The sequence below is a fragment of the Haliaeetus albicilla genome, chromosome 3 (genome assembly GCF_947461875.1).
Source record: "Haliaeetus albicilla chromosome 3, bHalAlb1.1, whole genome shotgun sequence".
Lineage (NCBI taxonomy): Eukaryota > Metazoa > Chordata > Aves > Accipitriformes > Accipitridae > Haliaeetus > Haliaeetus albicilla.
The window spans coordinates 30,953,616-30,963,622 of NC_091485.1; the positions used below are offsets into that span (position 1 = coordinate 30,953,616).

General features: G+C 40.7%; 1 protein-coding gene across 37 annotated transcripts in view; it reads left to right on the plus strand.

The window, feature by feature from the left end:
* The window catches only part of DTNA (dystrobrevin alpha), a 233,755-nt gene extending 224,891 nt beyond the window's left edge, over window positions 1–8,864 (plus strand). For all 37 annotated transcript variants that reach the window (XM_069779269.1, XM_069779271.1, XM_069779268.1 and 34 more), the window contains one exon: window positions 5,330–8,864. In XM_069779269.1, the coding sequence (XP_069635370.1) occupies window positions 5,330–5,485 (156 nt within the window). In that variant the 3' untranslated portion in view covers window positions 5,486–8,864. The remainder of the gene's footprint in view (window positions 1–5,329) is intronic.
* Window positions 8,865–10,007: the final 1,143 nt, after the last annotated feature.

Genomic DNA, 10,007 nt, shown 5'->3' on the forward strand with positions numbered 1-10,007 from the left:
GTAGCCTTGTTAAAAGCTTGAGACATGTAGATTTTCCTAAACATTGACAGCCAGAAAAATAAGTTTTCTTCTTCTATTTTGTTGCAGTTGTCAGTTATAGATCAGGTCACATGAAAAGGAAAATAGATCTTTCAACAACAATGTATGTGTTTATGTATATAGTGGAAATGGTATATATAACTGAATTTAATTACAATTATGAATAACTATGACTTTAAAGGGTAGTAGCATTCAGACAAACTATTTGCAATATTAAGTGGAAAAAAATCCTTTTCATTAGAATTATAAAGCTCAGTCAATCCCATTTAAGGTTTCCTTTTTTGTTAGGAAGCAGTGTTAACATAGTGATGTGGGGAAACGCTTACTGCTGTACAGCCTAGCTTTCTTGAAAATATGTGTCCTGTCTCAAATTAGCAGAGATCTGAGACTTAGCTACTATCTTATCTCCTGGATACTTCTGAAACCTTTTGAAACCCCATCAAAAAGAAATTTTTTAAAGCGTTGTGCTCTGGTTAATTCCATAGTGAAACTCTTTTTAGCTCCCCAGGGAGCCCTTCAGGCAGTATCAAAGACTGAAACATTCCCACCAGCTGTAAAATCCTGGCCCTATAGAAATTAGCAACAAAAACTGGTGAACTTGACACTTCACCTATAACCACAAGAACAAACTGTGTACATTGTGATAAATACGTCTACACATGATAAGCGTGCCTTAGTCTTCTCAAGATTGACTCTCTTGTGAATGTGGAAGACTATCATATCTGGTCTGTTTTATTTGGTACCAATATTTCATAGCCTTGGAAAATTAAATCCAAAATAGTTCATACCAGTCTCAATGTCTAAAGTGCTTTTGCTGTTTATGTCGGGTTCTTGCTTGGAGCTTAGCAATTGCATCAAGGCTTTTACTTCTAAGATAATATTAATCAATGATGATACAAATACAGTCAGTTGCCTGTATGGCCATATGAGGTAGAAAGCCAACAGACTTTCTTATCTTGCAACAGTATTACATTTGTGTTTATTTGAAAAACAGATGGGAAAAATGAGATCAGTTTATTGTAGCTTCATATGAGTGATATTGCTGCTGATCGGCAGCCACAGAGTTATGTTCATTTCTTCATTCATCAGTCATGGACAAGTGGTGTTGATGTTATTTGATTAAGGCTTTTTGCATTCTATTTGCATTTGCATTTTTAAAAGATCTATATACAGTTCTCTAGAATTGATTTTGAAATAACATCTACTATAACAAATTCCCAAGAGAGCAAGTGGTTCCAGTAATATATAAAATATAATTTAATCATGTTTTCAGCTTACTTTTTACATTAAATGTACTTTAATACCACTTGTTTAATTTTTAATAGAGTAACAGAATGAATTTGAGCTTGTTTTCAGCAGGCTCTAGGCAGATCTTGAAATCAGGTGAACATGCAACTTTGACATTATTTTGCCTTTATCCCCTGATAGCAGTTGGGCTTTTGCCCAGGATAGCCAATGGGAGCAGAAAGCCTCCACCTCTGTAAGTGGTTAAAAAGTTGTCATTTTCAATGACGAGCTGTCGACTTGTGCAGTGGACATGTTCCCACGATACCTACAATTTCCTAGATTTTCTAAAGCAATGCTTGCTTTGTGCTGGCGTAGCAACATTTTAGTTGGCCATGCCTAATTCATGTATATGCATTATTATAACAGAAAAGGAAGTGTGAAAAGCTTATAAAAATCAGACCTAAAGCATCCACTGAGAGGGAGTACGGGGAAGAGTCTTTATTAGAGGTTTCGTTCTCAATTTTTTACTGTGATCACATTTTCTGTATCTTGACAAAAACATGTAATAATTTCAATTAAAGACTCAGTTCCATTCCCGCTCCAAAGCCTTTCACTCACTCAAAACCTTATCACATAAATTATTGTGGGTCTGGGGCTTTGAGTGGCTATGGGTGACATTTTCCATTGCAAAAGTGACTGAGTGGTTTGTATTGAAACAGGTGGTAATTTTTCAAACACAAAAACCCCAAATTACCTCAACTTCTTGATATGAATGCATTGTTAAGAAAAATATTATTTATTCAACTTGACTGTTTTTCCAGGACAGAAGTCTTACTGAGTAACACTTTCATGTTTCTCTCACCTTTTCCCTTTTTCTCCAAACTCTGTTTTCATGTTTACCAGCAGAGATTAGGAATATTACCAAATGTCAGGTGATAAAACCCATGGGCCAAGGGAGATGGTGCAGTCAGTCCAGTCTGCCCCGTGTGCCGCTGTCAGGACTGTTCGTTAAGCCGAAGGGCACAGGTGATTTGTTTAAGTGCTGTGAAGACAAAAGTGCCCTGCATCTGTTTTTTTCTGGGAAAGAAATAAGATTTTAGAGCTAGTGTGCACTTCGCTGGCCATTGACTTTTTTAGCCCTTTGCGACATGGACCTGGCCATTTACCGTTTGGGAAAGATGAGACACAGGGCCCGTAGCCCAGGGTCCAAGTCAGGTTACTAGTCCACCGTTAATGGATGTGTAGGTTTCAGATTTGCTGTGCCCACTGCCTGAGGTCACATTTCCCAGCTGTGCCCTGGCCTCTCTTCGGCTGGAGAGCCCCAAACGCTGCTAGTCAGAGCTGACTGGCTGCATTTAAAGCTCATGCACTGCGGTTCATTCCTCACACAGGCTTCATGCCAGGAGCTCGGGAAATCACAGAGGAGTAGGTGCAGTGGTTGGCTGGACCCTCGGGGGGATCGTTCGGTCTAGTCTCCTACCTGAGACAGGTCTAGCTCCAACACAAGACCGTGTCAGCCATGGCTTTCTCTAGCAAAGACTTTAAAACCCCCACAGATGGAAATTTCACCATCTCTTTGGGCATCCCCCTGCCCAGCGCAGTGCCACCCTCCTCATGGTTTTTATTTTTTCCTAATGTCCAACCTGAACCTCCCAACATGTTATTTGTCCTTTTTGTGTGCTTCAGCACTACCAAGAGGATTTTGGCTTTGTTATCCTTGTAACTACCCCTCAAATAGCTGCTAACTGATCCTCCCTTGCCACCTCTGCCCCAGCCTCAGCAAGTCCAGTTTCTTCAGCCTCTTCCTCCTAAGTCAGCTATGCAGGGGTGAAGAAGCAAGATACAGGCACTAGATGAACTGCTCACATCCCTAAGTCATACCCTACTAGCACAACCAAATGATTCAGCGTCTCTTTTCATTTTTTTCTGAACAAATACATAAAAACCAGCATTATGTGGACCATTCCATTTGAAAATAACAGCAGGCTGATAGCACAGTAATTTTCAAAAATGTCTGCTACATTCACTCAGCTATATTTTGGTTTTCCTCTTTATTTTTCTCCCTAAGTCCTCCTCCTCTTAGCATGTAGGCGTAAAAAAGCTGTAGAAGAACTGTGACTGAGTTAACTGGGAAGAAGCAGCTTTAGTTTTGCGAATTTATTTCTAAAATTACACAAGTGATAGGAATGGTTTTTGAAAATTGCTGAATGATAAGTAACAGAAAAGAACCTGTGGATTAAGTTACAGAAAAGATCAAGAAACAGTTTTATAACATGCCAAATCATACGAGTCTTAACTAGGAATTAATTCTGGCATTTCCAAAACACTGCAATGAATTTAGAGCTCTGAGGTTCATTAGTACTCACTATTTCTTGTATGAAAAACTCTCTATCCCAATGCTAGCTGTGGAACAGACAGAAGCCTTGAGAGAAGTTAGAATAACCCTCTCCACACTCCACCAAAGAGCAGTAATTTATCCAGAAGATTCGAAGCAAACCCATATACTTAGCAGTACTATCAATGCATCTTAATGCATCCAGTGTTTCACAAGCCACTCTTTATTTTGCTCTTGTGGTTTATAATGATACCATCAAGAAATATGAGATGTACCTGTATTTACATAACCCTGAAATTGATTCAATAAAAATCAGTCCTGGGCAGCTGAGAACTGACCTCTTCCATGCCTTTCATTTGCATTTTTTGGCTGACTTGTGAAGAGCAAGATTTTCTTTTACTAAGATTTCCAAATTAATTTGCAGACTTAAGCAGTACAGATGCATGTCTGATTTTTAAAAAATACTCGTTTAAAATGTACCACAGAAATTTTTTATAAACCTCTCACTTGACTTGCAGTGCATTCTTTCCATTCATCAACAAAATATTAGTGCTATGTCTTTTGTAACTGCCTGACACAAGGAGATACTAAATTAAGATCATCATACCATTTGGGATGCTTAGGTATTAAGGAATCAGATGGAAGCATTTGTGCTTGAATAATTAATACAATCAAATGATGTCAGGAAGGAGAATCAGCAAGCTTAACTACCTGATCTTTCTTCATTCATCAGCTTTAATTTAACTCTTTTTTGCTGAAGTAATTTGCATTTCATCTCTCATCTTGTAGACCAGCTTTATGCCTGAAATGAGTAGAAAAGATTTTGTGTCAGTAGGGTTTGGTCTTTTATGCTGTTATTTATCAGACCTCAGGCAATGCGAATTGGTTTTCTGTCTGAGGTAGTTCAAGAGAAAAAGGATGAGCTCCTTAACTCTGAAAGGTCAAGTGTGTAAACAGTGCCTTTACGATAAATATGCCAAAAGCAGAAGTTTGCAATATTACCTGACCCGTAGATCCTGACGTAGTTACGAGGAAGAGCAGCAGTCGTCTGTCAAGCATTTCCCATTACCAGCTAAAACTTTGATGCCTCCAATATAGAAATTTAAGATACTTATTGATGCTTCAGGATGTGGAGGAGCACCAAGGAGAAATCGGTGCACCAGCAGATTGGGCTATTTATGAGCTATAGCACCCAGAATCATCCTTTTAAGTAACTGTGTTTCTTTTTAGACATAGGGAAATACACCTGAGCATGTAAATTAAGGGTAAGACATTTACACGTGGCAGGGAGCTCCTGATGGTGAAGGTGGCTGAATGCTGTTGCACAAAGGGAATAATCCATAGTTTCGTTACCAATAATCTATTTATAGAGAAACCTGGAAGGGTAGAATGGAAGGGAAAGTGGGAACATCCACAAATCTGTGTCAGTGTAGACCCAGTTACCCCAGGGTGCCACAGCAGAGCAGGCAGCAGTCTTCTCACCCGTGGCAAGAAGAGTTTCCGACTTCCCAAGTGCCCTGTAAGTTTCTGTTCACAGCTGAAATACCTATGGTAGAATGGCTTTTTCGGTTTTCTGACTTTTTCAGGGATAACCACAGGAATTGGCCAGCTTCTCCTTTTTTCTCTTGATAAAGCAGCAGGCAGAGGCTTTACTTGCTCTGCCTGTGTGGGTGCAGCATCTTAAACCAGCACTCCTTTTAAAAGCCTTCCCTAAACATTTCTCAACAGGCAAGCTGCAGTCAGACAGACAACGAAAGCTATGTAAGAACTGATGATGAGGAGAGCTGCTTTCGGACAGACGATGAAGAAAACTCGGCTGCAAACTTCACAGAAGAGTGGAACCAAGAGGTGCAGCGTCTCTTGACAAAAAAATCACATAACTAAGTTCTGAGGACTGTAGCACAGTACTTTTGTTCTAAGAGTTGTAGTTTGTAGATGTGTGTTTTTGACAACAAGACTTTTGTTTAAAGCTAACTTATATTAGCTACATCTTCTGTAACATGGCTCATTACCGGTGAAGAAAACAGACTGATGTACATACTGCTGTTACAAAGGATGGCGGTATTAATAACTCACATAAACCCTTTGCACATGATATTGAACCTGTTCAGTTTACAATGACAATACTGTTTATAGATAGAAATTTGATTTCTGAATACTTTGAGATTTTAGTAGATTGGTTTACTATACACTGTACATTTTTTCCACAGAAGAAATAAAAAGCTACAATTATGCATTTAACACTGAATGATTATACTCCTGAGTGTATATATCTAGTAGCCCAAAAAGCAAAGTACCAGACTATATTTGCAATTTGTTTGCAAGTCTTTAAATTAAGACTTATACAAAATGTACTAAAATAATAATAGTAATATAATTAATAATATTAATAAAAAACCTCTCTAATTTAGGGCTAATGTGTAACTTAGGAATGTTTCTTTCAAAATAATCTAACAAATCAGCCATAGAAGTTAGTGTAAATATTTTTTTTCCAAATAGATATCATATACAAAAGGTGACATTCAAATGATATAGAATCTAGTTTTTAAATCAGCACAGATCTTCTTAAAACTGTGAACTATGTTTTGAAATACTCGTTGCTAAAGCTGTTTATAAACCACAGGTGCCATAAGATCCCTGAACTGACTGATGTTACGTATAATCCTCCATGGTATTGTTTCATTGATGTTTTAGCTTTAGTAAGCATGTGTTCAACAAACCGGCTCTTTCCATCTCTCTGCCCCTCCTCCTTCCCTCCCCCCCCCAATTATGTTATTTTCGAGGCCTTCAGCTTTAAATGTACAGGCTTAAAGTGCGCTTGCAACTGTTTTCTTTTTATTTCCGAATGTGTATTGCCTTAGCCAGCCACCAGATGTTCTGCATGCACTCTTGGAAATATGTAGTGAGACTCTTTCGGAGCTGGATGGAGAAATAGCTATCAGTGAAAAGCACAAGAAAAGCGATGGATTTTTTCGAAAGGACAGGCATACAGTTACAGAATTGGAGTTTTGTCCGGTTTAGTATGTTTCAAGTATAAAGGCATTTCAGGAGAAAGGGGGCTTACCTGGCCATTTGGGGTTAGGCAGTCAGATTGCTAACTAAAAAGTGTTGGCTCTGCTGTGACTAAAAACCTGCAGATACTCCTGAGCAGGGATTGACACAAGCTAGCTGTAATGCCCTCCCCACAACATACTACTGCTTGGAAATAAAGATGACACCGGTATGGCACATAGGCACTGCCGTGCAGAGAAATGGGAGCCAGGCGAGGAACAGCTAGGCCAGAAGCCGGGCAGTAGCACAGTGCAGCGTTACGTGCTGGCCGCGCAGCCCTCCTGAGAAGCGCAGTGTGTGAGCTCGGGATGACCTCTGCGCTAATGTAATTTTACTGCCCTAATACAATATTACAGCTTCCAGTATCTGGCTGACCTGAAGTGACACTAACAGCCCTGAAAACAGTGGTGTTTCATACAGATATTTCACACCAGCACAGTTTGCCTACAGCAAGTGATGAGATACTCATCTAAAGCAGGTTAATGTGGTTTGTCTGTCCTCGCTTTCATGGTGACGTGGATGTACGCTGCCATATTTATGTGAGATTGCTATGTAGCTCGACCCAGTAAGTCCACTTGTTTGCAGGCATTCTCTAGGCTCGTGGCTGTTTCCCTGGGCACTGTGCGTTTGGGAATGAGTATCTGTTTGAAAGAGCTGCTGCCATTTTTCACTTTCATATTGTATTATTGCGTATGCAGATCTCTTGTCCGCATCTTCTTGCGTATCTGGGCTTGGTCTCGGACATCCAAATGCATACTAAGGCATCCAGATATCTTCATGTAAGCTTTTCATTTTTGCAGTCGCTGGTCTTTGCTCCTGGGATATGTGCCGTCCTGGCAAGGCTGGCACCATATCCTCCGATGCCCCCTCCTCCAACCTCCTCTCAGGAATGGGTGAGCCTCCACTAGTGCCTAGCACTCCACGTTTAAAGCTACTCCAGTGAAGCTGTAGATGTTGCTGTCAGCTCAGGATTCCAGGCAAGCATTTCCTGAACAGAGATAAAACAAGCTAGAACACAGCTACATGCAATGGCTGACTAATTCAACCCATGTCATGTTTAACTGTACCCAGAGTAATAGATCCCTCCCATCATCTTAATGTCTGCGTGCTCATTATCACTATGCTTAAAATAGATGCAATAGAATAAATCCATTGCAAGGGCTTCCGGACTAGGAGTAAGGAAAAAAGTTGACGGATCAAGCGCCTTTCTCTCAGGCTGGTGTCAACAAGGTGGTCCCCAGCAGAGCTATGGGTCCCTTACGCCCTGGAGTTCTGAGATGAAGCGTCTCTTACTTGGCTCTCCAAATATCTATTTTAAGCATTTTCCAACTGTTAAGCTGGCTGCGTTTTCGCCCAGCTGGTCTTTGTCTGCTTGCTGAATATTATTTTGGTTGTGGTTTGTGGTCATTGAAACAAACAGAGTTACAGAAGAGGTCCCTGGTGTGGGCCTTTTCTTAACTACCAATGGCCCACCACAGCAGTCGAAACTCCGGGTGGTTTTACTGTCACTGGAGGGAAACCAGTGGTTTGGAATCAGGAGACAGGGATGTGAAGATGTATAGGGTCCTTGAATGTCCAAAGCGAAGGTGGAGAATGGGTTGTCTGTAAGTAGTAATGTTAACTAAACTGCATAAAAAGGTGTGTGGCCTTTGTTGTGATATAATATGTATTTTCTTATATGCATGAGCCAAATTGTTGCATCATAATTTATCATAAGTGTGTCCGCCTTTACTTTCAGTCATCTTCTCCCATCCTTATTGGTTCTTGGCAATTACTGTAGATAGACCTTGTAAATATTGCAACCTCGGGTTGCTGTAATCACGTTGGTTCAATTCAGCAGACGGAGCTGTGAACAACAAGCACTCCACTGTGTCCTGAAGGCAAAAGGGCATTTTTACTTTTGAACCAAAAAAAAAAAGTATGAAGAGTTACATCTTGAGGCTACTAACTGTAAGACATTTTTAAAACTACTGTACTTGACACCACTTGAGACAGATACAGAGACACTAAAGATGTCACGATATTCATTGGTATTGTAACAGAACTGCTATTGTATGGGTTTTTTGTATTGCTGTTAAGTATTGTTTTGTGTGTGTGTGTGTGTTGGAACCTAATGGGGACATGTTATATTTTGAAGTGATTAAACTATTTAATTGTGTGTCTATATTTTGGAATGGAATTATTTCTTCATTAAAAAGATTTTTAAAAGTAATTTATGGACCATCACGTTTGTGGCTTATTTTGGTTTTGGAAGCCCTGTTCCATGGTGCTCAAGCAGCGGGTTTTTTTCAGTAGGGAACGAAAAGGTGTCCCCATGGCACAGCAAGCAGTCTTTGCTTCACCCACACCATCTCCTCCACCTCGTGCAAGAGAACTCCTTCCACCACTTCCCCCAGGACTTTGAGCATGGTACCGAGCAGCGCCTGCTTTCAGTGCTCCAGGCAGTTTCTTCTTTCTTCCTTTCTTGATTCTCTATATCGTTAGCAGTTTCACAACCTGAAAATGCAGTTTCCCTGTCTGTAAAACATCTTCCCCTGCTTCCACTTAACATCAACGAAAATGACCATAAGCAGAGACATCAAGGGCCTGATGAGGTGCCTGGTACAGACCTATAAGGGGACCCTGGTCCTCAGCAACCTAAACTATCTGCAGTAGTGTAATTTTTCTTACCCACTGTGTTTCTCTCTCTCTCTGTCCTTAGAAGGACCAAAACCTTGGAAGAGGTACATTTTAATGGCATTAGCATACTCAGTCACATGTTATCTTTAATTGCAGAAAGACATGAAGTCTTTGTTTTTCCAATTACGCTTTTAAGATGTCTTTCCATATCAGGTGTTGGTAATTACAACTAGTTGCTAACCTAAAAGAGCTCAAAGCAAGAGCTGTTACTTAAAGCAACAAGTTTGTGTCGTGATGAAGTATCTCCAAGCATGGCAAAGGCAGTCGGGAGGTGTCATGGTTTAACCCCAGCCGATAACTAAGCCCCACACAGCCACTCACTCACCTCCCTCACAGTGGGATGGGGGAGAGAATCAGAAGGCAAAAAGTGAGAAAACTCGTGGGCTGAGATAAAGACAGTTTAGTAAGTAAAGCAAAAGCCATGCATGCAAGCACAGCAAAACGAGGAATTCGTTCACCACTTCCCATGGGCAGGCAGGTGTTCAGCCATCTCCAGGAAAGCAGGGCTCCATCACGCCTAATGGTGACTTGGGAAGACAAACGCCATCACTCTGAATGTCCCCCCTTCCTTCTTATTCCCCCAGCTTTATACGCTGAGCATGACGTCCTGTGGTCTGGAATACCCCTTGGGTCAGTTGGGGTCAGCTGTCCCAGCTGTGTCCCCTCCCAACCCCTT